Source organism: Solea solea, chromosome 21 (assembly GCF_958295425.1).
Source record: "Solea solea chromosome 21, fSolSol10.1, whole genome shotgun sequence".
Classification (NCBI taxonomy): domain Eukaryota; kingdom Metazoa; phylum Chordata; class Actinopteri; order Pleuronectiformes; family Soleidae; genus Solea; species Solea solea.
In genome coordinates, this window is record NC_081154.1 from 821,806 (window position 1) to 849,540 (window position 27,735).

At 39.2% G+C, this 27,735-nt stretch overlaps 4 protein-coding genes across 8 annotated transcripts; all 4 read right to left on the minus strand.

The window, feature by feature from the left end:
- Window positions 1-4,035: 4,035 nt before the first annotated feature.
- map2k4b (mitogen-activated protein kinase kinase 4b) lies at window positions 4,036-19,442 on the minus strand. 5 transcript variants are annotated; one of them, XM_058620925.1, is made up of 14 exons: window positions 19,426-19,442; window positions 15,675-15,822; window positions 13,312-13,347; window positions 12,248-12,280; window positions 10,040-10,214; window positions 9,117-9,291; window positions 8,902-9,021; window positions 8,466-8,585; window positions 8,304-8,355; window positions 8,076-8,203; window positions 7,632-7,709; window positions 6,690-6,838; window positions 6,052-6,097; window positions 4,036-5,199 (listed from the first exon to the last, which is right to left on the minus strand). In XM_058620925.1, exons 2-14 carry the CDS (start codon window positions 15,787-15,789, stop codon window positions 5,086-5,088), a joined length of 1,341 nt encoding a protein of 446 aa, XP_058476908.1. In that variant the 5' UTR covers window positions 15,790-15,822; window positions 19,426-19,442; the 3' UTR covers window positions 4,036-5,085. The 5 variants fall into 5 exon arrangements, with proteins under 5 accessions (XP_058476908.1, XP_058476910.1, XP_058476909.1 ...); XM_058620927.1 differs by having other exon boundaries at window positions 10,040-10,142; window positions 19,426-19,441; XM_058620926.1 differs by lacking the exon at window positions 12,248-12,280 and having other exon boundaries at window positions 19,426-19,441.
- adprm (ADP-ribose/CDP-alcohol diphosphatase, manganese-dependent) lies at window positions 16,784-20,243 on the minus strand. Its single transcript, XM_058620930.1, has 3 exons — window positions 19,426-20,243; window positions 19,010-19,126; window positions 16,784-17,994 (listed from the first exon to the last, which is right to left on the minus strand). The coding sequence occupies exons 1-3, from the start codon at window positions 20,069-20,071 to the stop codon at window positions 17,699-17,701; spliced, it is 1,059 nt and encodes a 352-aa protein (XP_058476913.1). The 5' UTR covers window positions 20,072-20,243; the 3' UTR covers window positions 16,784-17,698.
- A 682-nt stretch (window positions 20,244-20,925) lies between these two features.
- On the minus strand, window positions 20,926-24,160 carry LOC131448647 (radial spoke head 1 homolog). Its single transcript, XM_058621273.1, has 8 exons — window positions 23,334-24,160; window positions 22,821-22,934; window positions 22,581-22,686; window positions 22,412-22,502; window positions 22,194-22,329; window positions 21,852-21,923; window positions 21,183-21,261; window positions 20,926-21,063 (listed from the first exon to the last, which is right to left on the minus strand). Exons 1-8 carry the CDS (start codon window positions 23,451-23,453, stop codon window positions 21,008-21,010), a joined length of 774 nt encoding a protein of 257 aa, XP_058477256.1. The 5' UTR covers window positions 23,454-24,160; the 3' UTR covers window positions 20,926-21,007.
- A 15-nt stretch (window positions 24,161-24,175) lies between these two features.
- Window positions 24,176-27,735, minus strand: LOC131448648 (radial spoke head 1 homolog). Its single transcript, XM_058621274.1, has 7 exons — window positions 27,598-27,735; window positions 27,254-27,367; window positions 26,862-26,967; window positions 26,690-26,780; window positions 26,066-26,201; window positions 25,338-25,409; window positions 24,176-25,214 (listed from the first exon to the last, which is right to left on the minus strand). Exons 1-7 carry the CDS (start codon window positions 27,646-27,648, stop codon window positions 25,158-25,160), a joined length of 627 nt encoding a protein of 208 aa, XP_058477257.1. The 5' UTR covers window positions 27,649-27,735; the 3' UTR covers window positions 24,176-25,157.

Sequence of the window (27,735 nt, forward strand, 5' to 3'; positions counted from 1 at the left end):
TCACTGTGCACTTCTAGCTTTATACACATTTGTCACAATTCTGCTTGAATGTAATTTTCTTTCTTTTTTTATACGAGTTTCTGTTCACTCTTTGGCCTTTATATTCACATTATGGAGAGAGAATGTCTGTGAAAAACCTTTGGTCTTATTGTTAATCCACCGACAAACTGTGCTTTATATGAAACTGCTTTTTACTATTTTTATACAAATCTCCCCCCCCCATTTTTATGTTCCCTTAAAGCTACACACATAAGATTCCAGTGAAATCGGACAATTTTTGATGAAAAAACTCATCTCTATTTTTAAATTTTCACCCTCTATCTTTTAGACCAAGTACATTTATTTATTTTGTTTTTATATTTATACTTTTACCTGTATTTAAACTGGCATTCCTTTTTTCTATTTGATTTAAATCCAGTTCTCCCACTCTGACAAGTAAACCAAAGGAACCACTTTGAAAAAGCCATGTTCTCTTAAAATACTTTGTTTTCCAACAATTGTGTGACGTGTAAAACGCCCATTATTAAGCACTTGTGAATAGGAAAATGTAATATATTCAGACCCTTTACTGTGAAGAGCAGAGCTAAACTAGAGCTAAACAAAGACATGCAGCAGTTTCTCAAAACAGCTTCTTTTTTTTTTACATAAATATACAAACTTGAAGTAATAGTTAATCATTTTTGTGACACTCACGGTTTGATGTGACAGTTGATGACACGCAGCTAGCAGCAGGAATTGGGGAGCTAGCAGCTAACTTGGCTCTGTCAAAACCTAAGAAATGTAAGAATAAAATTTGAATGAATTTTGTCACTTTACTAATAGGTTTTAACTTTGCTAACACGACCCAAATTAAAGACACCAATAGCCTCAATGTTGTTAGCAACGTATTGAGGTTTCACTAAGTTATTAGCCTGTACATCAAACTAGCATATCTAAAAACGCTACTTCACTTAAATCCTTAGGAAATCATGTTTTTTGTGATTTTTTTTTATTAGATGTAATGCGTAACTAGATTTTTTATCGTAGATAGAGCCAAACTTGCTGTTTAAGCTAAGCTAACTGCTAACCATCAATCCAGTTCCCTATTTAGCCAAACAGGTAAAAGAGTGGTTTAATAATTTGTTCCAGTTGTAGTCAGAAGTCCGAATTTCCACATGGCGGGAGCTGACCCCACCAACCCTGACATTGCTAATTTTAGAGTTCTGTCTATTAGTTTTCAGTAAATCAGTCGTACACATAGTACTGTTAATATCTATACATCGACAAACGGCAAAATGCTAGGTAATGCTAAGAAAGGCTAGCCCAAGATCCGTTTGTGTCACTTCCAATTTAAATGGAGCTCAAAATTGGTAAATTCTCGTCAGGGAAATTCTGTGAAGAAAAAAGTGAGTACCAACTACTTCCCAAAGTGTCAATTCAAACTATTACTTCAAGTGCACTCAGTCAAAAACATTTCCTACAGTTAACCCTCTCCATAAATAAAAACGGGCGTCTCACTTTCGTGTTTGACCAATTATTGCTGGTTGTCTGTTACTTATTAAGTGTTGCACTTATTCAATGGGTTCAATGGTTATTTGTACATGTCGTGAATATAAGATAAAGTTGATATTCTTTATGTCTCTATTTTAAGAATATTTACTAGGCTTCTTATTTTTTTTTAAGTGCCTGGGGTCTTTTCACGCTAATTTTTCCAAATTAAAAATCAAAGAAAAAAAAAAACATTAACAAACTCACCTCCGACAGAAGCCTCCATGTTGCTTGGCCACTGATTTGCGTTACTATTGTAAAAAGAGACAGTATTTTTTTGCCTGCATCTCTGTATACGACAGAAAGAAAAGCAATAAAAGGATCACTGCAAAAATAATTTCATCACTTACTTTTCTTTGTTTTTTTTTTTATTTGTCAAAAATTAACAAGAAGCAAACAAATACAGGTGTTTTTTTATTTCTCTTCCATGGGAACTTTATTTTGTAAGCCTCGATAAAAGATACAATATAATATTCATTGCCCATAATATTATCTTATAATCTAATATGAACATTCTAGTAAAATTGCAAATTTATACAACGTAGTACCCCTGGAAATGTATCTTCACCAGTGGTATTTGTTAGCTTCCCAGAAACGTCCCTGCGAGAGAAGAACATGTGTTTGCATTTCATTTTTTTTAAATTTTTTTTTAACGCTCGTGTCAAATGTTGGGCGTTCTCTCTGAGGTTTGCACCATTTAACATGAGACTTAAAGTCGTGTTTGGTCTTTCGCTTATGAAGTTTAAGCCTCTCGATTAAGCCACGTTTAATGCATTTGGGTTCTTTTAATAGTGACTCCTAACATTCCCTGACTATGGCGGCCATTTTGTAAGACGGCTAACATCTGCAGAAGCGCATGCTAAACAAAAACTCAGGGAAAAAAAAAAAAAAAAAAAAAAAAGGGACCAACACTGAATATCCTGACGTATTATTCGTCAAATATTCTAATCTTAGTGAAAGTTATGCAGGGTTCAACGGGAGCAGCGAACAAGATGCATTCAAGAGACCTCATCACTTCTGTAAACACGCATGAAGGCCATTAACTGGATGTTTGCTGCTGCTGCCACCTTGTGGTAACAGATGCGCCACAAATTGGGTCAATCATTGGAGTAGAAAGATTTGTTTTTATAGTCAAGCAAATAATCACATACTCGAGCCCGTCTCGATGACGTCATCAGGGTAAATACCTTTTAATGTCCGACTCTATTCAAGACTGTCACTGTCTGTGCTGTCCCTTTAATTACGACTAATTAATTTCAAAGTACAATAGCAGGAAATAAACATCACCCAAATGTAAATACTGTGAGAACAAGAGTTTTGAGAATCCTTTGAATATGCTAGAATGAGCCGTTCAAGTGTTTTCCGAATGTTGCGAATACAAGAACGTCCCATATAATGCAAATAAAAGTTTGCAAGTTTGACTTGGACGCATTGTTAGAAACTCAGGATTCACTTCTGAAGAAAGTTGATTCTTTGGCTACGAGCTGAAAAAGGAACAAGCACTTTCTCCTCCTTGAATTGCTGGTAGGGTAAAAACTTGTTTATATCACATTGAAACAAGTGTGGCTGTACATCATTTTTAGACTCTACAGTGTCCAATTATTGGGAGGGTTGGGGTAGCGAGACATTTTTGACCGTCCCTGCACGGTGGACGTGGCTTTCTGAGAGAAGAACGACGATGCATAAATCTTAGAAACACTCATCTAACGCGGTGCAAACCAGAGAGAACCAGTAACGGCCCAGTAACGGTGAAACATGCCAAGTTCATGGTGACCAGTAACTGTCCATGGAGTGAATCTTCATTTGTCCTCATCTCCTGACAGTTGTGCGTTGGTGGCCAGTTTTTTGTTCATTTAGCAGCATTTTTTCATTTTCGTGGGGGTCCCTGTTTGGGGGCTTTTTTAAACGTGTAGTTACTGCTGTTTGCCTCCGTGTGGCAGTGTGTGATCAGTTGAACGGTACAGTGCTATGACAGACTGCTGAACAGCATTAAGACTCATTTATTTTCCTCTGTCTCGCTCCTTCTGTGTCCAGCAGCCAGAACTCACAAATCTCATCATCTCTGGGTTTAAAGAAATGAGCCTCAACTGTCGAGCAGAACCTGCCATGAACAGCAGATTAGATGCACTAAATGTGTGTGTGTGTGTGTGTGTGTGTGTGTATATATATATACACACATATATATATATATATATATATATATATATATATATATATATATATATATATATACACACATACATACGTATACATACATATATACACATATGTGTGTATATATATATATATATATCTATGTATATGGAAAGACTTTCGAGATGGAAAGACTTTTGATTATTTAAGGCCATTTAACAACACACGTGTGCCAGATTTAAGTGTTCCATGGTTATATGTAAACTAAAGGCAATTTTGTTGAGTCATTGTCAATGTCGCCGTAGGGAGACGCTAAGGTCGTGTCATAATATTCACAACTAAATAAAAAAACACGGTAAATATCAGTAGATTCTCTTCTCTTTTTTTTGATTAAAATTAAAACAGTTCCTTTTACGGTGTTCAATGAAAGTCATCGATGAGAATAACAAAACAAGCACGTAGCGTCCCTAATTCATACCAGAGAAACATTTTTAGCTAGCACTTACTAGCATTTAACATTTACAATGACCTAGCTCCTCTTTAGCAAAGAATAAAATATGCAGAGCACCCACGCTAACCGTATTCTCAGTGCTATTTGTATGGTTTTTCTTAACAGAGAAATATTTTTTAGCTGGCATTGACTAGCATTTAACAGTTAAAATAACCTAGCTCCCCTTTAGCAAAGCACCCCTGCTAATCTCTTTTTCATTGTTATACCAAAAAAGCACCTTTAGCTAGCATTTAACAACGACAATGACCCAGTTACCCTTTAGAAAAATAGCAAAGCACCCATGCTAATCTTTTACACTGTCAAATACTTGCAGCTAATGTGGTTGTTGCTAGCTAGTGGTGATCTTTCCAGTCTCATACGGTTATCATGTCGAGAAATTAGCTTTAAATAAAAGACATAGGAGACGTCCACTTGTGTCATTCAACGAGAAGACAAAGAAAATGACCAAACACTCGCTAGAGACACCGACAAAGGTAACACTATGCTTCAGGTGGTGTGTGGACATTTTGTGTCCTCTGGTTTTCAGCAGCTATTGTAGGGTATCAAATATTTTTTGTGTGTTGTTAAATGGCCTTTTTGCAATTCATCTTTACGTTTACTTTTTAACGCTTAAATCTTTTTTGAACACAAACGTCACCATAACACATGAGAGTGGAACGCGCCGAGAGCGAGCGTCGGCTGTGAGAGACAAACTCAAACACAGGTTTGCATATCGGGGGGAAATGTAAAGAAAAATAAACGAAAAGAAAAATAAAGCCACGCTACCAAAACACTCATTTACACGTTTACGAGTTGAACCTTTGTTTTTTAACGACTCGACGTATTGCACCGGGCAATTTTGGACTTTTAAAAGTTCCTCTTTAGTTAAAATCTTTGGAACGTGTGAATAAAACTACGACTGGGACTCGCTCAGGTCAGTCCACGTACATGGGCGAGATGGGCGAGGTGGGGATCATGTCCAGGATGCGACACACGTAGTTGGCGACGTCCACGAAGCGCTCCTCGTACATCATGATGAACGGACGTTTCTACAGAGACGGAGAGACAAGCAGAGACGTTTGTGTGACATTTAAGGTAAAACTCCCAAAGTGAGAAAAACGCTCTTAAACATAATCTGGAAATTTGACAAGTGTGCCGGCAGGAGAGGTTTAATTTTAGTTTTAATTTAGTTTTAGTTTTTTACTCTGGCCAATGTTGATTTTTAGACATCAAGGCAGCGATGGATAACTGAAGCCAAATTTTTGGTCCATATATTTAGACAATTTTCATTTTTTTTTCTCCCTCCATTGATTAAAAAAAATCTAATGATAACAAAAAGCTGTTAAAAAAATAAGTATAAACTATATATAAAATGATAAACAGCAAAAATGAGTAATTTGTAATAATTTGGCAGATTAACAAGAAATTATCGACCCATTGTTTATTGAAAATGATAAATATCAATCTGATAAGTCTAAAGTCTAACCTCTTTTAAAAAGTGCCCTTAAAGACAATTTAGAGGAACATAATCTGAACTTCAGTGCTGCTTAATTCAGATTTAGTTGTTTCTGCCAGTAGAGGGCAGCAGAGGATTCTGAAAATTAAACCCAAATACGTTTAGAACCTTTTTTATTATTATTGTTATTATTACTACTGCTGTTATTATTATTATTAGTATTGTTATTAACCTTTCAGGATTTTACTACTGTTTTTAGCTTGGATTTGAGGCGTCTTTCAGTCACTTTGACCTCCGTTTACATTCAAATTGAACTAGTTTTTAAAGGATTAATCCACATTTTTAATCGGTCTAGTGGTTGAGGAATCAATTAACTGTGATTTCGCCACTGATTCACAAAAAACAAATATTTGACTGGTTGCTTTAAAAGTGAGGTAGAACTTACCAGAAGCTCCCTGTACTTTGGCCGTTTTGATTCATCCTTTGTAAGGCTGGAAAGAGAGTGACATTGTGAAATGGTTCATTTATAACTTGCTCCAGAGTTCTAGAGTTCTCAACGGGCTTCCTTTTTCCCCCTCATAAAACACGTTTGTAAATGATATGATGTTTGATGTGAATCATCGGCGTTCACGTGTGGTGAAGAGTAAATCTGGAGTGGTGCAGACCTGACGCCCCTGCATGTGCACCACTCCACAAAGCCCCAACATTCCTCTGGACAAAAGTCAACCACCAAAGGGCAACTGTACAACCGTATGTGAAGTCCCGCCTATAAGCTGTACCGGAGGACCCAGATGACACGAGCCAGGAGACGGGTGCTGGGTCAACAGCAGCAGCAGCAGCAGCAGCAGCAGCAGCAGCAGCAGCAGCAGCAGCCGCTCCGCTGCAAATAAAACACCACGCTTCCATCAATGGGAAAATGTATTTCGGTTCGTGCGGACAATTCACACTGGTATGTCAGGCCGGGTCGGGTGTAAAGACTCGCGGGCTGGGTCGGGTCAGGTTGTAATTTTCAGGTCCGTTGAGAACTCTATCTCAGGCGTTTTAAAATCACAGATTGAACCGTGTCGTTTCACGTTTGCTCACCATAGATTAACAAAGTTGGTGAACTTGGGCGAGAACTGTCTGTCCTCCGAGTTGCTGAGCTGAGGTGGTTCTCCTTTCACCACCTGTGTGAGCTGATCGAAAACACTGTTCCACTTGGGGTAAGGAAATCTGCCCGTGGCCAACTCGTACTGAGAAAAGATAAAAACACACAAAAAAAACTGGGATTTCAGACGTTTATTTTCCAACACGTCGACTCACATCGAAACCTGCTGAGATTCAGGGTTTTGAAAATCTAAATTTTGAGAACACATTTAAACCTTCAAAGATTACATTACATGTCATTTAGCAGACGCTTTTATCCAAAGCGACTAACAATGGAATTGAGTACAATCAGCCAGGGCTGGAGTCGAACTTGCGACCATGATGTCTTTCGCACACAAATGCTCTTCCCACTCCACCCCCATAACAAATAACAAATGCTTTGACATCGAAAGCATTTAGTTGAGGCTATTTTATCACATTAATATGTTCTTGAAATGTTGAACTTGTCATGACTCTCACAAAATCCAACTTTATTCTACACAAGGGAAATTAAACAAAACTCTGTTTTTAACACTGAAAAACTGACAAACACGATAAAAGTAAAACCTAAAGTCAACCTTATTAACTGGTTACAAAATAAGTTGTATTTTAAATAAATTAAAGAATTCTTCATTATTTCCTTTTGCAAATAACCTTCAAAACTTGGTAGTAATATTCTAAATTGATAAATAATCAATCCTTCCACCTCCTACGGTGTAAAAATAAATGCCATTCTTCCTAAAATTATTAAATTTACTGTTTCTGAGGGAAGAAGATATTTTTGACCTTTTACTCAACTTTCTAACTTAAAATGTGTTCTTCTTTGGTGACTTCAGATTTTCACTTTCTTTTTTTCCTCTTCTGTTATTCTATAATAAAATATAGAAAATAATCTCTTACCAAAGTGATTCCCAGGCTCCAAACATCAGACCGGACATCGTAGCCTTGTCTGGAAGCGCTGGGGTCTATCCTCTCCGGCTGAAACACAAGAGTTTAAAAAATAAAACCAAACATACTTTACTGACCTCTGCTGGACACTTTTTGCATCCTTCCACAGGAGCAGGATCAAGAATCTGACCCAAATTACTGGCTGTGAACATGTTTCTAAAACCTTATCCACGTGGAAACAACACAATCTTTTACTTTTTCCTTTCTTAAAAAAGCTTTCTATAAACAACGACTCTTAAACGAGGCTATGACATAATCGTTTTCCCAACTTGTGCACGGGTTACGTACATGAGATATTTTTACACTATTTACCAAATAGTGCTGGTTTGAATAAAAAGCCAAAAATGATAGAAAACGTTTTGCGAACTGTCCTGAAAACTTGTTGAATGAACTCACCGCCATGTACGGCCGGCAGCCTGCGTCCCTGGTCTTTGCTATGGAGTCGACCAACTGACCGCTGATGCCAAAGTCGCATAGCTTGATGTTTCCCTTTCGGTCCATGAGAATGTTGGAAGGTTTGATGTCTGCCACGACAAAGAGTGTGAAAGTTGATTTAAATTTTCATGTTTTCAAAGGAAAATGTGGAATAATCTGTATTTTTTGCTAATAAAGAGAAAAACCCACCTCTGTGAATTATTTTCAAGTTTTCTTTTAAGTGGTTCAGTGCTTTAACCGTCTGTTCAAGACAAAATAATTTCTTTGTGACATAAAATCGTCTTAAAATCCATAATCAATAATCAATCAATCTACGAAGAGAAAAAACAACAGTATAATGAATCTACTTACAGCTAATGTTATTTTGCCTAATATTTCCTCTGGAATGACGTCGTCTAGTGAACTATAAACATATTTGTAGAATTTGTCTAATGAGGTAGCCATGAGTTCCATACATATCCAACAGTCCCCCTGAAACAAAGAGGGACAAACGTTAGTTTCCAGACAGATAATCAAGAAATTATCAATAAGAAATTTGTTTCTATTAATTCGTTAAAAGTGTGATAATGTTACGGAAGAGGGTTATAATTGGTAATATAATATATATAAAAAATTATAAATAAAAAGTCTGAATTTGGAGGCAAAAGTCAAAACTTGGAGAGAAAAAAAGTCAGAAGTCTGAGATTTTAGTAAGAATTTCATGACGGACTTTAATCTCGTGCTTCACATGTGGCCCTCATCATGTTCTGTGCAACATAATTAAGATGCGTGTTGTGTTTTCTCGGACCTCTCTGAACAGAGCGCCGTAGAACTGGACGATGTACGGACAGTCGCTGCTCCTCATCACCACGTCCAGATCCATCAGCAGCTGCTTCTGCTCCTTCTCGTCCACGGTCGAGCGAATCCTCTGAGGGACAAAAGACACAGAGGACGCGGTTACGACTCTGACGAACAACGTCAACACATCGTGTGCACATCGTGTGCAAGGTAAATCCAGGTCACCTTGACAGCCATGATCTGGCCCGTGGGTTTGTGGACCATCTTGTTGACGGAGCCGTACGCTCCGCGGCCGATCTCGCCGAGGTCTCTCAAGTCTTCGGCGGTGAAGTCGCAATGCTGCTCGGGGGAGATTTTCAGTTTCCCCGACGACTCGATACTGTGCGTCCGCAGTCGCTCTCTGGAGGAGAAGAGGCGGTAAAGAAAAGAAGGAAGGCTTTAGGAGTTTATTGACTTGGAATTTGATGTTCAAGAGTTCCAAAACGTGACGTTTGAGGTAACAATGACCATGACCTTTAGCCGTGAATAAAGAGTGAACGTTTGTGCCACATTTTAAATACTTCCTTCAGATATTATTGAGGTATCACAAGGAAAAACATATATATATTGCCATGGCCACAGTGACCATAACCTGAGATCTTTGGTCACCCAAATTCTAAACAATTCATTCTTGAGTCCAAGTGAACATTTGGGCCAAATTTGATGGGATTCACTCAAGATACTCGGGGGATATGAAGTCAAAAAATACATTTCTGAGGGAACAAGTGACCATTACCGTAGATCTTTGGTCACCCAAAGACAATGAATCCTTGAGTCCAAGTGAATGTTTTTACCAAATTTAAAAAGGATTCCCTGATAGTGAATCTAAGACGTCACAGTCACACGAGTTAAAGTGTGATTTCTGAGGTCAAGGTGATCTGGACTTTTAAATTTTAACTCTTGACAAAAACCCAAATCACCCTCAAGTCCAAGTGACCATTTGGACCAAATTTGGATTTTAGAGGTCGCAGGGTTCTCGCTCTTTGGTCAGCCAATTCAAATCGATTCACTCTCGTGTGCAAAAGTGAATATTTCAGCCAAATTTGTGCAGAAGTTCCACAAGACAAAAATGTTCTCGAAATTTGTCAAAGAAAAACCTCCATACTCACATGTGAGGGTTTTGGAAGGAGGGAGGCGTTGGATGGAGCGGCAGCCTGGAGGTGGGTTTTACTGGCGGGTTGGCAAAGTTCAACTTCAGCGCTTTGCGTTTCCCTGACAGAGTGAAGACAGAAACAGATCCAGATCCACACAACATGCACCAGACGACACTGTGGCTTCGACCAGCTGAATGCGGGCAGGAGACACAATAATCTGAGTAACATCTGACCTGAGTTAAGATGAGCCTTGAGATACTTAGCTGTTTATTGTAAGTGTTGTTCTATGAGGTATTGACACATATTTTAATCAGTGCTCAATAAAAGTCGTTTAATAAAAAAATAAAAAAAGATTTTTTCAATGGACTTTGGTTGGGTTTACAATCTGACTGGAATGTCAAATGCCAAGATAAAGTAAACATTGTCTTTTGGGGGTAACATTTGCTCTATGTCAGTACCTCTTACAACCACACTGCAATTATCACTTTAACTAAAGAAATTCATGCCACAAAATTGTGATATGACTATTTCATACAAAGACTGACCTGGTTAATCTCAACCTCTTCTCATGATAAGGAGAATGAACAAAATGCATTTTGATCACAAGCAAAGTGCCCACATGTACGAGGATCCCCAATACTCAGACACTGCACCAGTTCTTTCAGCTTAAAATCCTGTATTTTGTCACATATTTATATTTTGCGACTGAGCCAAAGCAAAAAACCAAAAGAAAGAGCTCATTGCAGGCTGAAGATATTAGGAATCCCAGTCCAGAACAGTTCCCCTCGAGAACTCCTTTTAAAAAATAAGCAATAAAACCAGAACAAAATCCTGATGGATATCAAAAATACCCAACACTTAACACAGCACTTTCAGATTCAGATTTTGGTTTCAAATGTTGTAAAACTGCACTGCAGCTAAAGCCGAGTTCAAACTACACAACTTTCAGAATCATGGAATGGGGAATGGGCCGAGGTAGCTTGAGTTGCATGGATCAAATTTCCAGCGGGACGGAAAACAAATCTGCAAAACATCGGGGAGGCATCGGCAAGCCTCTATAGATGCGTCTCGGAATATTTAACACCAGGCATGGGACAGTATAAAAGTTAGGGGTGTACGATATTATCAGTCTTGGCCAATATTGGCTTAAATATGCGTGTCTGATTTCGGCAAACAAGCCAACATCCAACGATATGTCCAATGACAGTAGGCCAAATAGGCAACTCTCTATTCCAACTATTTTATTTATTCTTTACACGATGAAGTAAATGTATATCTACATCTGCTGCAAAAGGAGTATGAAAAATATTATGTTACTTTCACTGCAGAAGAGGCTAAACCATCTCTGTATCAGTATTGGTATCTGTATTGACTGATAAAAGTCCAATATCATGCACCCCAAATGAGAATGTCCTATCAAAAATAAAAATTGCGACGCACAAATTGCGAATAAATTCTTAAAATGTCTCGAAAACTCACTTATTGTTACAGTTTGGTCCAATTGTCACAAACAGGTCACAACGTTCTGAAATGACTGGCAAGAATAAGGCGCCCCCTTGTGGCACACGGACTGCATGTTCGGGAGCTGGACAGCATTTTTAAGTCTCTCACATGATTTTGTCCCATTCACCATTATCACAATAAGGGAAATTCACCATAACAAGTTATTGTGAGTGCTTTTAATCGCAATTTTGGCAAAACTCCAATACTGTCCCATCAAGTTCACATATTTTGACGATCATGTTCCACTCAAGAAATGAGGAAATTCTTTAATGATTGGAAAACCCTGTAGTGTGAACAAGGCTTAAATAGTTTTCAAACGTGGCTTCAGTAAAAGAAAGTGCTGTGTTAAAGTGTTTGGCTTCTCGTTGCCGTGCCCATGTTCAACCAGCTCTTCAGTGCAAACAGATCCCTCAACATTTTAAGCCCCAGTGCAAAGGAACCTCTCTCTCTTTCTCTGTCTGAGCCATAACTGCATTTGTGACAGTTCATAGCAGTGGACAGTGGACAGACTCCCCCCACAACTACCAAAGCACCACACAGGCTGCTTCAGTAGTTTACAGTGGTTCCACTTCGTCTGGAGTTGAGCGACAGAACAGATCGGTTTATAAAAAGGCGACAGTAACAGGACTGTTGGAAAGGAAACCACTTTAGACTACTGAGGTCAGGTGAACCCACACAAAGTAGAGGTCAGTGTGCACCGTGTGCAAGGCTAGTGCTTACTTTGGGGCACTCCAGACAGGCTTATCTGAAACCCTGAAGTAAAGAAAAGACATTTTACTACATTTTCTCAGGGCTGAAATACTTGCGAGTGAGTGGGGCATTCGTAAGCAAGTGACATCCCATTACGAGTCAATGCTGCAAGTGGAATATATACTAAAAAAAGAGGTCTTATCCACATGGAAACTGGACTTTTTAAAAGGTTTTTCTGTAAACTTGGCATCATTTCGAGACACTAAATAAACAAAAAATTGAGATGACATGGAGACAAAGAGGGCAAAATAAAGTTACGTATTAATAAGTGTGGCATTTTGAGATTTCTTTGGGACACGTTTTCCAAAAATACCCTTTAAGGGTTACCAAAACATCACAAAAACAGAATAATGTTAGATTGTAAACAAAATAAATTTGAGAACATCATCATTTTTGGAGTTTTGGAGAACATTTCCCAATAGTTTCAATATTTTGATGGACCAAGTGGTACCTCGGGAACATAATCAACAATGTAAATAATCCTTAGTTGCAGCCTTGGTGTCCCCACTGGCAGAAATATTTTGACTATTTTGATATTTTGAGTGTGTTCCTGAGTGACTCATACTGCTGCATGTCTCAAACTGCTTTGATTGGGCACAACCACACATCTAAAAACCTGAACAGTCACTTTAGAAGTGGCTTTGGTAGGTTACTCTTGCAGTAACGTGTGCTTCTTTTGACTATCGTTGTGCTGCATGAGTGGTTATCTGTCTACAACACACCAGTGGCATTCTGAAACAGTCAAAGGAAAACACTCCCTGGTGGAGCTGCTTGAAACAGGGTCTGCCAACTGTGTCTATGCCATGTCATTCTAAAATGGAGGGTATAGATTTATAAACATGCACGTGTGGGTAAATTAACATTTAAATAAGAAAAAGAAGAAAAGGAAACTAGTTTTTTTTTTTTTTTTTTAACAAGAACCAAAAAAGACCAACATGAGAGGGTGGAAAGGGAACATTTCAAGGAATGACCCAGGCAAACACACAACATAACAAATAATAAATAACCTTTAACAGCAGAGTGTGAATTAATACCTGTTTCATTCTGACATCTCCAGCAGGTGTTGGTTTCTGTAAGGTTTAGATAAAACAGTTGATACTACACATCTGCCACAGGGAAAAACAAAAATAAACAACAACCACTGACTGGACACAAGGCTGCACTGCTCCTAATTAGCTCCCGGACGCTAACAGTCAATCAAATCAATGGCAATGGCTGCTGTTCATTATCCAGCAGCTAACAGGACACATAACACATTCGCTATCGGACATGACCCCTTCTTAACCCAGTGATATTTGGACAGTAAATCACAACAAGTCACACGCTAATGTAATGAGTAATGCTGCTAATTAAATCCCACACTCACCAACAACAACATAGTCATCTGGAACTATGGTTTTTCCTCAGTTTATAATCATTATTATGGAAATAATAACCAATATTAATAGTCATTTTGATGTAGGAATGTAACTGTATTGTCAATTTCACAATATTTTTGTTAACAAAAAAAGTACATTGTGGACCTGTAATGGTACGGAAGGAAAGGTCTTTACATCAGTCTATACAACAAAAATGGACAATGCTAGCAATAGAAGCAACAGAGAAGATAAGAGGATAAATATCGGAATGAGAAACTGAGATTTTCAAAATGTAAAGTTTTTAAAAAAGAAAACACTTTACTTACTACTTATCTACTTATTTTTAGCACTTTAAACTTCAAGCCTAAACTACAATGTATATTATTACAGGATTGTGCTCTGTTCCTTGAAAGTAAAACTGAAAACTTCCTGTTTTACATTGTTTAGTAAATTGTTATTCATTTGACTTTTATTTGAGTTAAAAAGCGATAAATATCGTACTGTGGACTTGTAACCAAGTTATTATCATATCATGGAATCTCAATATCGTCACATCCTTGTAAAAAATAATGAGAAATAAAACATTTAGGCCAGGCTTCATGTCCGACAATGGATCTAGAGTGTGTACTCGACAAGCAAGCCGCCATCAGACAACATTCTCACCTGCTTAGCTTGAAAATAAACATGTTTCATCACCTAAATAAGCGGCAGACAATTATTTTAAGTTCATATTTGTTGTTTCATAAACACCAGTGCGTTTGTTTTAGGGCTAAGGGGCCATGAAACATCAAGAAACTAACGTAACCTACATAGTACAGGCGCTAATGACACTCAACGGCGACAATAACAGCATTTGTACACGATTATTAACATATTGAATGTAATAATTATTGATATAATTGCTCTAATTGTGTGTATTTATCAGCTACAGACAGCGGTGAATGAAAACGATGACCTGGCTAAAGGAGGGAGAGACACTTTCCAATGTAGGCCGTGACAATGCTAACAGCAGCAGCCTGGGGTAATAACATCGATACATATACATTTATCACGTTTTTACTTAGATTACGTGACATTATTGGTTTTATTAAAGCGTCTTTTATTAACCATGACACACTTAAAAGGAGAGAACACTCCACTGAGGCCCGTGTTCGCTCAGTCGCTTCAGTGCACCGCTGCTAACCTGCTACTTCAAGCTAGGTAAAGAGAAGTGACGCCAGCGCGGGAAACTGCTCACTCCACGTTTCAAAATAAAAGTATAGCTTTAGCTGACACATAGATTTTTTATCGACCTTTTTCATTTTTTAACTGAAAAGTCAATTGAACAACAACGCATTTGTATGATTTTTGGTATTTGAGTACACACATGCCTTACAGTCGAATTACAAGCTCAAAGCTTACTTTGTTAAATCTTTTAAACCAGACACAATTTTTAAAAAATGAGAAAAATTGGATATTCATCAAGAATAAGAGCAGCAATCAATAAAAAAATGCACATATTGTCACCACTTTACAATCAATATGGTGTATTGGTTCACTTACAAGTATTTCTATTTGTTGCTACAGTTGCATCAGTCATTAATTATTCAATAACATATGTAACTTAATGAAAAAGTAAAAAAAAAAAATATTGTGTGATTTATTTAAGAACTTCCACTTACTATTATGGACTTTCCCATAAGTTAAAAAGGAGATTTATTATTAAAATTATGGACTGTTTCTAAAGCTGCGTTAGTATTTTCATGAGCTTATGTGTTAACTACATGTCAACATTCTAATGCATTTATTTATTTTTAAATTTAACAAATAAAAAACATGTTCTCGTTTGGGGTAAGCTAATGCTTTTATTTTGACAGTTCGGACCGGAAAAGGCTAACTCACAGCGTCCGCCTTGACTGCGTGTGGAGCCGCTGCCTGTGGTGGAAGCTACAAGCTACAAGCTACATTTCCCCTACTTTTAACTCCAGAGTCTCCGGTAGAAGCGTTGATATAAACACGAGAGAGCCGAGAGGATAGAAGCGGGACTGTCGGTCGCTCACCCTGCATGCTGCTGCTCTGCGTCTGCTGGTGGAACTGGTGCGACGTGGATCCGACGATGCAGCCGGAGCTGGAGCTGCTGCTGTTAGAGTTACTGTCCGGACTGGGAGTCGCCATTGTTGTGTTGGATTCCGGCAGCAGCGCTTCAGGCTGCAATGCAGAGGGAGGAGGGAGGGAGAGAGGGAGGGACGGAGGGAGAGAGAGAGAGAGAGAGAGAGAGAGAGAGGCGGGACACTGCGTCACTTGAACAGCAGCAGCTGCAGCAAACACGGCCACGTCTGTGCCGATGAGGCGTTCAGGGGCCGTCGGAGAAACAGCTTTCGTGGTCTAACTTACATTCATGTTGTAAATAGTGAATCATATCAGACATACGTTTCACGTTTGTTAACCATATACATCCATAACAACTTTTCCATATCCTATGACAAAAAGGCAATTGTTTGTCCGTCATCACTTGTTTATAGCTTAATTCGATGTTTAATATAATTTCATATATTAATAATAATTAATAACATTCGTATCGCAGGGTCTACATAAAAGCTTTTATTTTTCTTTGAGTTTCAAACTATCATCACTGGTTAAACTCAATGATTTACAGGAATTCATTATCTATTTTGTTTGATAAAATACTCAATACTCAATACTCAGGGTGGAGTGGCTTAGTGGTTAAGACCAGTACCCTGTGTGCGAAACACATCATGGTCGCAAGCTCGATTCCACCACTGGCTGATTGTACTCAATTCCATTGTAAGTCGCTTTGGATAAAAGCGTCTGCTAAATGACATGACATGTCAAATGTTGGAAGATGAATATAAAAAAAAAGATCAATACTGATTAAATGTGTGAAGTTATATAGCAAAAATGTGAAGTTGACTTCTGTTACAGAATGCAAAATTACTACAGAAACTTAATACTATGTATTAAGTTACTTGTAATCACTTCCGAATCCTTAACACAAGAACATTGTGAGATATTTCAACTGCTTCTTGAGGAAAAACGGACATTTCTTTACTTCATTCCAAATAGAAAACCTGTATTTACTACATTCCCATGTTCCCTGAATGCAGCACACGAAGCCAGATAGCACAATAATTAAGCCAAGCAGGAAAAAGTCTTACAGGGTTTTTGTTTTTATTTTCTGTTTTGTGTAATTAATCACATTTAACAACATAATGCAGATTTCAAACTTCTAGCTACATCATGTCATTTTTTTGCAACATGAAAACTCAGAAAAATTCACTGTCTCAGTAAAATAAATATTCATCTTTGATCAGAAACCCCTGAAACAACCCTGTACAGACACAGGAAAAAATCTAAGTAAAATCTCATTAAAAAAAGTGCAATAAAATGTTTTTGAGGTATTTATATTGTATTTGCTGAAATAATATATATATAATATATTTGTATGTTTTTATAACGCCACCATCTTTTTTTTTCTTAAAAAATATATTTAAAGCAGTACAATCTATAATAAATAAGTATTTTCTGACATTTCTCACAGATTTATGATGTTTTCTAAAGGACGTCGGTCTCCTGTACCTTGTCTTCACTACTGCAGATAAACAAAAATATGATTGTTTTTTTTAAATTCCACTCAGTTAGGAACACAAACTGCCCGGCCAGCAGGAGGCGATTGTCAGAAACTGCCCCTCCATATCTGCTGATTCATCCTGGACCTAAAAGCTATTATTTCTGACAGATTTATTCACAATTTCAACAAGATTAGTTTCATTAAATGTGCGTGTAAGAAATCTACGTTTTTTTTCGGTGACGAGAGGAAAAACGCAGTAGAAAAGATTTCATGTTTTGCGTAATTTGTAGTATTCACAACCGTCTGATGCTAAATTGTATCTCATCACACTTGAACTTTAACCAGAAACTTCACAAAGAGGAGGTCCTTTCTTCTCATGAAGTTATTAGTTTGTGTGTTGGTGAAAAAAAAGGCCCCACCCCCCTCACAAAATGTGATAAAAGCCGAGGAAAGGAATGCTAAATGTAGCAACGGACAGTCGTAAATGATCGAGTGTCACTGTGGAAACGGAAACACTCGATCCTCGACCCGGCCACTCCCCTTCAGCACCATCCGGTCCTTGTAGACGGAGACCGTGGCGTGGGCGTCACTGTCGGGCGGCGTCTCGATCACGCCCTCCATGGTCAGGTGGTGCACCCCCGTGTGCTCGTCGCGGCAGTATCCGCCGTCGTGGTCGTGTCCCGCCATGAAACACACCACGCAGCGGTGGGAGCGGATGACGGCGAGGAGCTCGTCGAAGTTCCACGCCAGACACATGGCGTCGGCGGAGAAGGGGTGGACGGGGAGGTGACCTGGGGAGGGAGTGGAACAAAAAAAAAAATCTATTCTAATTCTATTGGATTTTAGGTCACCTGACCTTTAACCCTCTTACGCTGTGTTCACACCAAACACAAATATTTGTTACACAGACTTTGAGAATAAAGTCATACATTTACAAGATTAAAGTCGTAAATGTACGAGAATAAAGTTTAACCCTGCGGTGGACCAATTACAGCTATTTCCCCCTCCACAAAAGCAGCAATTTCCTCCAAGTCCGCCCGATTCTTTCGGCAGAAAAGATGCATTTTCTTCCACATTCTTTTTAAAGTCCTGATACTTATTACTTTTGTTTGTAAAACCTATTCTAAAGTACAATTCCACGAAATGCTCCACGGCCCTCGTTTTAACAACTCTCCTCTTCTAAAACAACAGGTTAGAATTTTTTTTATTCCGACTTTGTTCTTGAAGTCTGTGAAATGTTTTTTTTCCTCAATGTGGTCCTAATACTCCATCGTAGTATTTTGATTTCGATCAAATTACAATTAATTGTTCAGCCCTACCACTGGATGTTTGAGTGAAAAGAGAAAGAAATGCCCACAAAAAGTTTCAAACGTGAATCTTACTGCTCAAAAAATGCGTCTTTGAGAGGATATAAAGAATGGAGCGAGAAATGATCTCTGTCAAAAACACAACGGCAGGACAATGCCTGAAATCTAGCCACTGTAGCAGGAAACTAGCAGAAGTTCTTTTAATTGGAACACTTAAAAACTCAATTCAGAAATTCCAACTTCTGATTACAAATGGAATGGCCCCCCCACCCCAAGTTTACGACCTCAGTGGGTGTTCTAGTTTGAACTTCCTGCTTGTGAGGGAGAATTTATAACCTCAGAGTATAATAATTAAAACAGATCAGAAAACGCCTTAAGGAGCTAATTATGACATTTACTTCAATATTCACACACTGGATTTAAAAGATGAAGGACAAACACATAATCTGCTCAGTTCACACGCCACAAACTAAAAGAAAACATCTTTTCTTTCACTTACTTATGAGAGTGACTCTTTCTCGTTTGTCGTCAGCTGACGTCAGGACAGATTGGAGCCAGTCCAACTGTTTCGTACTGAAGCCTCCGTTGAACATTGTAAACCTCTGCTTTCCATGTGCTGAAACAACAAAATGATATAACCTTTTAATTATTATTATTATTATTATAATAATAACAAAGAAATTATAAAATGGATTCATTAAGAGTGGGGAAATCTCAAAACGCCAATGCTGCGGTCATCTTTTCATAAAATACAATTTCTTTCCTTTCCTTTTTGTAGTGTAGCAACATTACAGCGCCACATAAAGGCCTGGCATATGTACTACAGCATTTAGCATCGACATTCTGTCAAAACCCCTGGACCTCAAATTGCCTGTAAACGCCTCTGGTCATGGCTGTAAGTGAGCGGTGTTGTACCTGGGGGACAGTTGAGGTCTTCGTTATCGTTGTGCTGTAGGATCAGACTCATGGCTCTCTTGTACTCCTCACTGTCCTTCTCTCTCCCCAGCACACTCACATCATACGCGTCCAGAACCACGAACCTGAACCCGGGGACCGGGCTGAAGTGGTAGGCGTAGATGTCGGAGCAGCAGGCGGCGGCCGGGTCTCCGCTCATGGGTCGCGTGTTTAGCTTTGACAGGAGCAGCGAGCTCCGGCTGAAGTTATAAAACTCGTGGTTCCCCCACACATGGTGGACCACCAGCTCGGGGCTGGAGCCGAACTCTCTCAGCACCGTGTCCAGAGCTCGCTGCGAGGCGCCGTGTCTCTTGTTGACGCCGTCGACGATGTCCCCCAGCTGGAGGACGAAGTCGGGCTTCACCGCCGCCTCGGACCAACTTTCCCGGGCGCGTGCCAGCAGTTGGAGGCTGCTCCGGTAGTAGCGCTTACTCGTCCGGCTGTAGTTGTATCCGTCGTCGACGTCAGCATACTGGATGTCGGCTACAACACCGAAGCTAAACAGCGGCTGTGTTTGAGCGCCGTCCTCCATTATCGACCGGTGTTTCTGCGTTAAACGACGGGAAGCGCTGACGTTAAAGATATCCCGACAGAGGCGGAAGAACATCAACTGGGGACCGGCCTACACGTTCCCGTCAGCTCCCGCACATGACGACTTTCTGCTCGCAGTTGCGACGTCACTCACAATGACAGCACAGAAACAAGTAGGTCGAACTGAACGGAAGTGAAACGACAAACTTCCGGCTGTGGCCTTCAAAATAAGACTCAGGAAACCTGATATTTGGAATATATCAGGAATATATAATATTGTTGGAAGGTAGCGCCACCTACCTTCCAACAGGCGTCTAGAGATAGCTAGCCAGTTTGCTAGTATAGCTTATGAGATGATGATGATGATGTATTTCATGAATGAGAGTTTAAAAAGGAATTTCATAAAACAAATAGCCGTGATTGTTTATAATAGCATAGGTATACAACGTCTTAAAATATACCTTGAAAACCTTTTATTATTGATTTTATACTTTTAACTTTTTTTTACATTTTTTTTAAAACAGTTATAATGTTGTTATGTGCAACTTGCAAATTGTTTCGTCAAACATTATGTAATCATTTTCTAAAAGACAATATTAATACAAATTTTTCAACCACAGAATCGTGATATTTCTTCTAGCTAGCTGGATATTTTCTTCACAGAAGTTGGTTTTTTTTAACCTTAGAATCTGCAGGAAAATGTATAATTGTCACTGAAATGAAGCTAATTTGAAGGCTCAGGTTTGTGCTGTGTCATGTCTAAAGCAGCTTTATTCATTTTATGAGAACACTAGCTCAGAGAAGACTCTCCAAACTAAACTATTTGTTTTCTAATTATTATTATTAGCAGCAGATAACTGTAGAAGTATTTTGTTAAATTGGTGTATAAATACATTTATTATTAAGAAGTAAATATGTCAACATAAACACTTTTATTTTGAAATTCTGTGAATATCGGCAGCAATATCATGATGCAACATCATGACAGACGGAATGTAAAGTAGTGGCCGGGTCAGTCAGGTGTGTTCTCCTCAGCCTCCTCTGCTGAAACTATTTCTTTTTCCACAGCTGAAAAATAAACCGCACACACAACAATTAGGAAAAGACACACTTAAAACTAACTGTATAAAATGTCATTTAGACTATCGTGTGTGAACTGTCTTTTTACAGTCGAAAAATGTTTTCACCTGAAGTCTCTCTTCCTGGAGTCAACAGCGTCAGACCTGTGATTAACTTTGGAATCCACTTGGGGTTGGTCAACTCCTCCTGTCAAAAGATGAGTCATTGAAATGTGCTTGTATGAGGTCAAGACACACACAGTCACAGTGATTTATACACTTCCGTGTATGAAATCCTTGTTCAGATTTACCTCTGTGACAAAAACTGACCATACGAGACAGCAGCTCCTGTGCCCCCGGGAGCTAAAAACAGCTGGTTTTCTTTATGGACTTTAGTGTGGGAGAGTGAGTGGTTTAAGAACTCCAGTTTCCCACTGGACAAAAGTCTGTCTAACTCTGCGATAAAGCAGAAAACCTATTCTTGACGTGTAATTAGTTTTTGTAATTTTCAGGATTCTGATGACTCCATGACTCTATGCTTCCCGGTACACTGCCACCTATAGGTTTGGCATGGTCATGATTGCACTTGGCGACTTTTTTAGGCGTCCTTTTTATGTGTAGATGAAAACTTGGCTCTGGTGTGTACAACCTGGTTCCATGGTTCCTAACCCTGTGCATGGCCCTAGTTGTGATAACTTTCATGTTTTTTTAAGTTTGGCACACATCTTATACGACGACAAAGTTCCAGTTTGAGGTCTTAAAAGGTCATTTATGAGTGAAATAAGTCGGTTAAATTACCTCCTCTGTCTGGCGGAATTCTCCGTGTTGCTCACACCCAATATCAAACAAGTACTTCCCGGGGCCACTGGGCTGCAGAGTAAGAGCAGAGACAGAAAAAGATGCTTGTTTGTTATTGACTGACAAGATTCTAAAAACACATGTGGCTGCAACTAACGATTATTTGCATAATTGATGCATTTGTTTCTCCATTAATCGAGTACTTTTTTGGTCTAGAAAAAAATTCCTTATTTTGTCCCCAAACCAAAATAAATCGGTTTCAACAATTTCTTTGTTCAATGGAGGAAAGAACCAAGAAAATATTCACATTTAACAAGCTTAAAAAGTCCTTAAAAAATGTACCTTATTGTTGGCTAATTTCCCCTTGAATCTGTGGTTGGAGTGGACGTACTCTCCTTCTGACTCCATGTTGCCGTTCACCCATGAGCCCATGTACTTGGAGCCAGTGTCGTGGTAGACGTAAGTGCCCTGACCGTGTCTGTCAGTCAAACAGCTGAGTTACTTTAGAAACACAGACAACTGAAAACTGTGTGTGATGTTAATATGAGGGACAGATGGACCTCATGTGATTCAGCCACTCTCCCTCATACGAGTCTCCGTTGGAATACGTGTAGACGCCATGACCGTGTCTCACATCCTTGTCCCACAATCCTGATGGACAGAGACAAGACAAGGTCAGGTTCCCAAACACTCCGCACTCTATTAAGGAGTTAAAATAGGAATATTTACCTTCATATTTGGAACCATCTGGATAGTAGAAGGTTCCTTGTCCATGTTTCATGTTCTGGTCATAGTCTCCCACATACCTTGCCCCATTCTTAAAGCGATATGTCCCCTGGTGGACAAAACAACATTGAAAAAAACATTAGCTGTTACAGAATTGGCATTAAAAAAAAAAAGCCATAAATGTAACGTTATGCATAACATTTGCATGTGTTCACAAAGATACGTCCAGAGTATGTTTTGTACTTGTCCGTGTCTCTGTCCTTTCTCATAATGTCCCTCGTAGACGTCCCCATTGGGCAGAACAGCTCTGCCGACACCGTGTCTCTCACCTTCATCATTTCTGTCCCCTTCATACTCCTGTCACACACACACACACACACACACACACGGTTAGCTAGTATGGTAATTTAGCTTCCGTTTTCTAAAGATATATCACACAATGAAAAGAGTGTTGAGCTAACAGGTTACGTTGCTAACTTCATAATTAACACATGTGGGTAACTAGTGAACTCCTAATTAGCTTCTTAGCTAATTTTCTGATTGGCTACTTAGCTCACGTTCTAATTAGCCAAGCAGGTAAACACAAACACTGTTAGCTAGTAGCACTTCAGCTTCAGTGTGCTTACAATATCACAACAAAATCAAGATTAGCCAATTAGCTACTTAGCTAGTGCCATCATTAGCTTGATCACAACATAACAACAAGGGGGGGGGAGTATTGAGCTAAATGTGCTAATGCTAACTGTGTTCTCTCACCCCGAGTTTGTTGTGTTCATATTCAAGATCATCTGATCCGACATCCGACATTGTTCTCTCTGTGTGTGTGTGTGTGGTTGTGAAGGAAACCTGTTTACAGTTACCATGACAACAGAACATCCACACGTGACCAGCAGGAGGTGCATTTGTTTCCTTACCAAAACCCCCGCCTCCCCCTGTATGGTTCGTCAGTTTCAGGCATGATTGGATAACTCTGGTGTTGCATCATCAAGAAGAGCCAATCAGATGCAGAGAAGGGGCGGGTCTTCTCCCGAACTGGGTAGTTAAACCTTTCAGAAAGTCATTTATTTGGCGAGTTTTTAAAGAATTTAAGAGGAAATCAGTGTTTTTCTTCAACTAAACTTTACTTGTTCTTTTTCTTTACTATATCCCTCCAATGATTGTATATGTAGCATCAATTTTAGCTCTGTAAAACTCTGTAAACTAAGTTAAAACCAAAAAAGCAACAGCCGTATTAAGTACAAGTACAACAGTAGTTTGTCTCACTACAGGCAAAAATAAATATGTAGAGAATGTTGTAACATACATTTAACACTTCTATTTAACACATATATGATGTAAAAAAAAAAAATTGCCAGTTCATGTTGCATCAGACATGTTTTTTTTGTTTTAAATCTGGTTAATAATACGTATGTCAGATTTTTTACTGTTGTCTAGTATGTAATGTGCATGTTGTTGCACATCAGTGACACTTGAGGGCGCTGTGGTCTACATTTACTCTTGTTACTTATTATTACTACTCCAACTGTTATAAAAATAATAAACTAAATGTGTTTTTTCACACGTTTTTTTAATCGTTAGGTGTTGTTGTTGTTCAGTGAGACATGTCTTATCACTATAAGTTCTTTCTCTAATCTTTATTTCTTTGATGAGTATGGGGGAAAGCTACATGGATTCTCACTCATGTCTCATGGCCACATAACATACTGTATATGTGTCTAATCTAGGATCACTGACGTTACTGCAACGTGGTCATGTGACCATCACCTTAGAGTGCTACCCAATCTGTACCAAAAACCCAATTTTTTAATTTATATAAAAAAGTACGGGTACTTCCTGACAATTTACTTCCAAGCTACTTAGGATTGGATTCCAAGACGGCTGCCAATCGCAATCACTCCATCAACGTGTGCCTAATTCCCATCTTTCTTCAGTGGTGACCTGCAGTTTAGCACCACTGCCACTACTGCTTTTCCCAGTGAACTAACATCAGTACAAAAGGTGACATAGATGTGAAGTTTGATTGACTAATTGACTTTCTTTTGCCAATTATGGTTAACATTTCTGATACATTTAAATAAAAACTTACCTCATGACTCAGGTCAGAGAGTCAGGCTTCAGAATTTGGATATTCTTCAAAGTTTTTATTCAAATTAAAAGTAGGTTTATACATGAACAACAGCTAAACTACAATTTGCTCCATATGCAGCAAAACAAACAGGACTGCACGTCCCTCCTGTCTCACAGTTATGTGAAACAACATCATCTGGACAGAAAGCAGCAGAGTCACCAGTCGGTACTCTGGCTGTCTTACCTATTCTGTCCATTAGAGGGCACTGCTAGGCTTTCCTACACTTCCACAGCATCTATTCTGTTCTGTTCTATAAGCGTCTTAACACCAAATGTCCTTGTTTTTGGTAAAGTACCGAGTACTACTGAGCACTGCTCATGTCAAAAACCTACAAAAGATATTGTGTATCTTTATTTTAGTCTTAAAACAAAGGCCAGATGTAAAAAGTAATTGGTCGATCAGATAAGTGGACTCTTCCACAGCTGGCTCCACCTGAAGTATCTCTGTGAGATTCACTTCATACAGTTGGGAATCCACTTGAGGACTCCAGCGTCGCCGTCAGATTCATCCTGTTAAAAAAGATGAGTCATTAAACATAATGTTCCATGATATCAGGGCCATGTTTTTAATCTTCAGTCACCATCTCAGGACATATGTCCATATGTGTGATGGCGTTTAAAAATTAAATTTACCGGCTCTGTTTGCTGGAATTCACCCCCCTGCTCACATCCGTTGTCAAACACGTACTTCCCGGGTCCAAGGGGCTGTGAAGTCAGGACAAAACATCAGAAGACATTTGAACATAAAAAGATACTGACCTTTAAAGACCTTCATGATAGTCTTAGTCCAGTGAAAAGAAACACTTTTCCAGTGGGAAACACTGGCTTAAGAAACATCTGCATCCATGTTTCGTTTTAGATTTCTCTGTTGGAACATGGTCAACTCGGAAATAACATCACTCCCAGTTACCAGTTCTGACTTCCGACCTTCAATGCAGATGGAACACACCATATTTACTGGTGGGGGTAACCATTTACTGGCAGTTATGATCCCTGTGAGCCACTAACGCCTTGTAACCTGTATTTGGCAAACATTAGACAACCTTCTATGGACATTCAACATACTGAGAGAGAGTAAGAGCTAAATATTTCCCCTTTTGGAGATGATTGCTGGTGTTAACATGATGCTATACACTGTGAAAGATATCAGTGATGTGTTGTGCCGCCCCCTAGTGGCTATAAGAACTAATGTTTTCTGTATTAATCAGGCTCTTCATCTCCATAACAATGTAAAGATTACAAGTGATTGGAAGATTATGGGCGTATACGGCTAGATAGTCGGGTTTCTTATCTCGCGTGAGGCAGGAAACCTATTAAGCTTTTCAGGAAATGAGTCATGGAGTCATAAAGTCAGGACTCACCTTATTGTTGGCAAATATTCCCTTGTATCTGTGGTTACAGTGGATGTACTCGCCGCCTGACTCCATGTTGCCGTTCACCCATGAGCCCTTGTACTTGGAGCCAGTTTCATGGAAGTGGTACAAGCCCTGACCGTGTCTGTCAGTCAAACGACAACCAGTTAGTGCGCATTCAGTATCATGTGGGATTTACAGTTTGTTGAAATCTGCTAACATTCAGCCAATATTCAGGGTACATTTGACAATGTTATTGTCATGGAATTTAAGCAAAATTTAGTGTAAGACCTAGTCTAGGTGAACCCAGCCGAGTCTGATAGTGATTTGTTTTCACTCTGGCAAGGACGGCGTTTTGGACTCAAGTTGGGACAAGGACTCAACGTGTTTGTTGATGACAACATTCTTTCTGGTATACAAAGGCCACCGTAGTATTATAGGAAGGGATGAGCTGAGAAGTCCGTCCTTTGTTGCAATACGCAATCTCTCCACTAGGTGCTACCAATTTGTACACACTGGACCTTTAATGACTTCGAAAACAGATAACTTTGAACTGATTTGGGGTCAAGTATATAATTGAAAAGTAACAAGTCAACAACATGCATGCATGATTTAAAAATGATTGGGACAAACCTCAAGTGATGCAGCCACTCTCCATCATACATGTCTCCGTTGGGGTACGTGTAGACACCGTGACCCTTTCTCACATCCTTATCCCAGGATCCTGACAGAAGAGACAAGGCTCTGAGTCACGACATCAAATTGACTAAAACAAAGCTCAAGGTATTAAAACAAGTATCTGTACCTTCATATTTGGATCCATCTGGATAGTAGAACAATCCTTGTCCATGTTTCATGTTCTGATAATAGTCTCCCACATATCTGGCCCCATTCTTAAAGTAATATGTCCCCTGTTTGACAGAAAAGTACAAGGCAACATTACACGACAAGATGTCTGCGAGGGTTCTCAATGTCTGAAGGTTCTCTGTCATCCAGGTCACGGGTAGTCTTTAAGTGCTGAAAACAAAGGCAACTGGACTTCTGTTGGATGAGAGGCGAAGCATCTTCAGGAACCTAACAGAAGTCCAGTTGCCTTCTTTTTTAGCACATAAACAATGACAAGACTTAAACTAGATTAGGGCTTGTAATGGATCGGATTCAGACTTCACAAAGACACATTCGGTATTATGACTGTACCGATCCATGTCTCATTCCATTCTCATAATGTCCCTGGTAGATGTCCCCGTTGGGCAGGACAGCTCTGCCGACTCCGTGTCTCTCTCCTTCTGCATTTCTGTCCCCTTCGTACTCCTGACACACAAACACACGCACACAGTTAGCTAGTACCAACGTTAGCTTAAGCTATCAAACAATATCAAACAGCAGAAGAGTATCAAGCTAAGATGCCAACTGGCTGACTTCCTAAGTAGCTGCTTAGCTAATTAGCAATGCGCACATAGTTAGCTAGACCCAATGTTAACTTTAGCTAGCTGACAATCTAACCAAGCTAGGAAGCTAACTTGATAATCATATTCGCTCACCCCAAGTTTATTGCGTTCATTTTCAAGGTCATCAGACCCCGTGTCGGACATGGTTCTGTGTGGTTCTTCTTCTCTTTGCCTCCTCTTGTTGTCCTTCAGATATGTCTTCTTTGTCTTCTTCCGTTGTTGTGGTCAAAG

Excerpts from the sequence above, each read along its gene's own strand:
- map2k4b (XM_058620925.1), bottom strand. The coding sequence starts at position 15,789 with ATGGCGACTCCCAGTCCGGACAGTAACTCTAACAGCAGCAGCTCCAGC. Across the intron at positions 8,204-8,303 it reads CTTGAAAATAATTCACAGAG|ACATCAAACCTTCCAACATT; the intron begins GTGGGTTTTTCT and ends TTGTCGTGGCAG. Across the intron at positions 6,839-7,631 it reads GGAGCCTGGGAATCACTTTG|TACGAGTTGGCCACGGGCAG; the intron begins GTAAGAGATTAT and ends ATCTTTTCTCAG.
- adprm (XM_058620930.1), bottom strand. The coding sequence starts at position 20,071 with ATGTTCTTCCGCCTCTGTCGGGATATCTTTAACGTCAGCGCTTCCCGT. Across the intron at positions 19,127-19,425 it reads AGACCTCAACTGTCCCCCAG|CACATGGAAAGCAGAGGTTT; the intron begins GTACAACACCGC and ends TTGTTGTTTCAG. Across the intron at positions 17,995-19,009 it reads AGAAAGAGTCACTCTCATAA|GTCACCTCCCCGTCCACCCC; the intron begins GTAAGTGAAAGA and ends CTCCCTCCCCAG.
- LOC131448647 (XM_058621273.1), bottom strand. The coding sequence starts at position 23,453 with ATGTTCTGTTGTCATGGTAACTGTAAACAGGTTTCCTTCACAACCACA. Across the intron at positions 22,935-23,333 it reads ATGAACACAACAAACTCGGG|GAGTATGAAGGGGACAGAAA; the intron begins GTGAGAGAACAC and ends TGTGTGTGACAG. Across the intron at positions 22,503-22,580 it reads AGATGGTTCCAAATATGAAG|GATTGTGGGACAAGGATGTG; the intron begins GTAAATATTCCT and ends TCTGTCCATCAG.
- LOC131448648 (XM_058621274.1), bottom strand. The coding sequence starts at position 27,648 with ATGTCCGACACGGGGTCTGATGACCTTGAAAATGAACGCAATAAACTT. Across the intron at positions 27,368-27,597 it reads ATGAACGCAATAAACTTGGG|GAGTACGAAGGGGACAGAAA; the intron begins GTGAGCGAATAT and ends TTTGTGTGTCAG. Across the intron at positions 26,968-27,253 it reads ATGGAATGAGACATGGATCG|GGGACATATTACTTTAAGAA; the intron begins GTACAGTCATAA and ends TCTGTCAAACAG.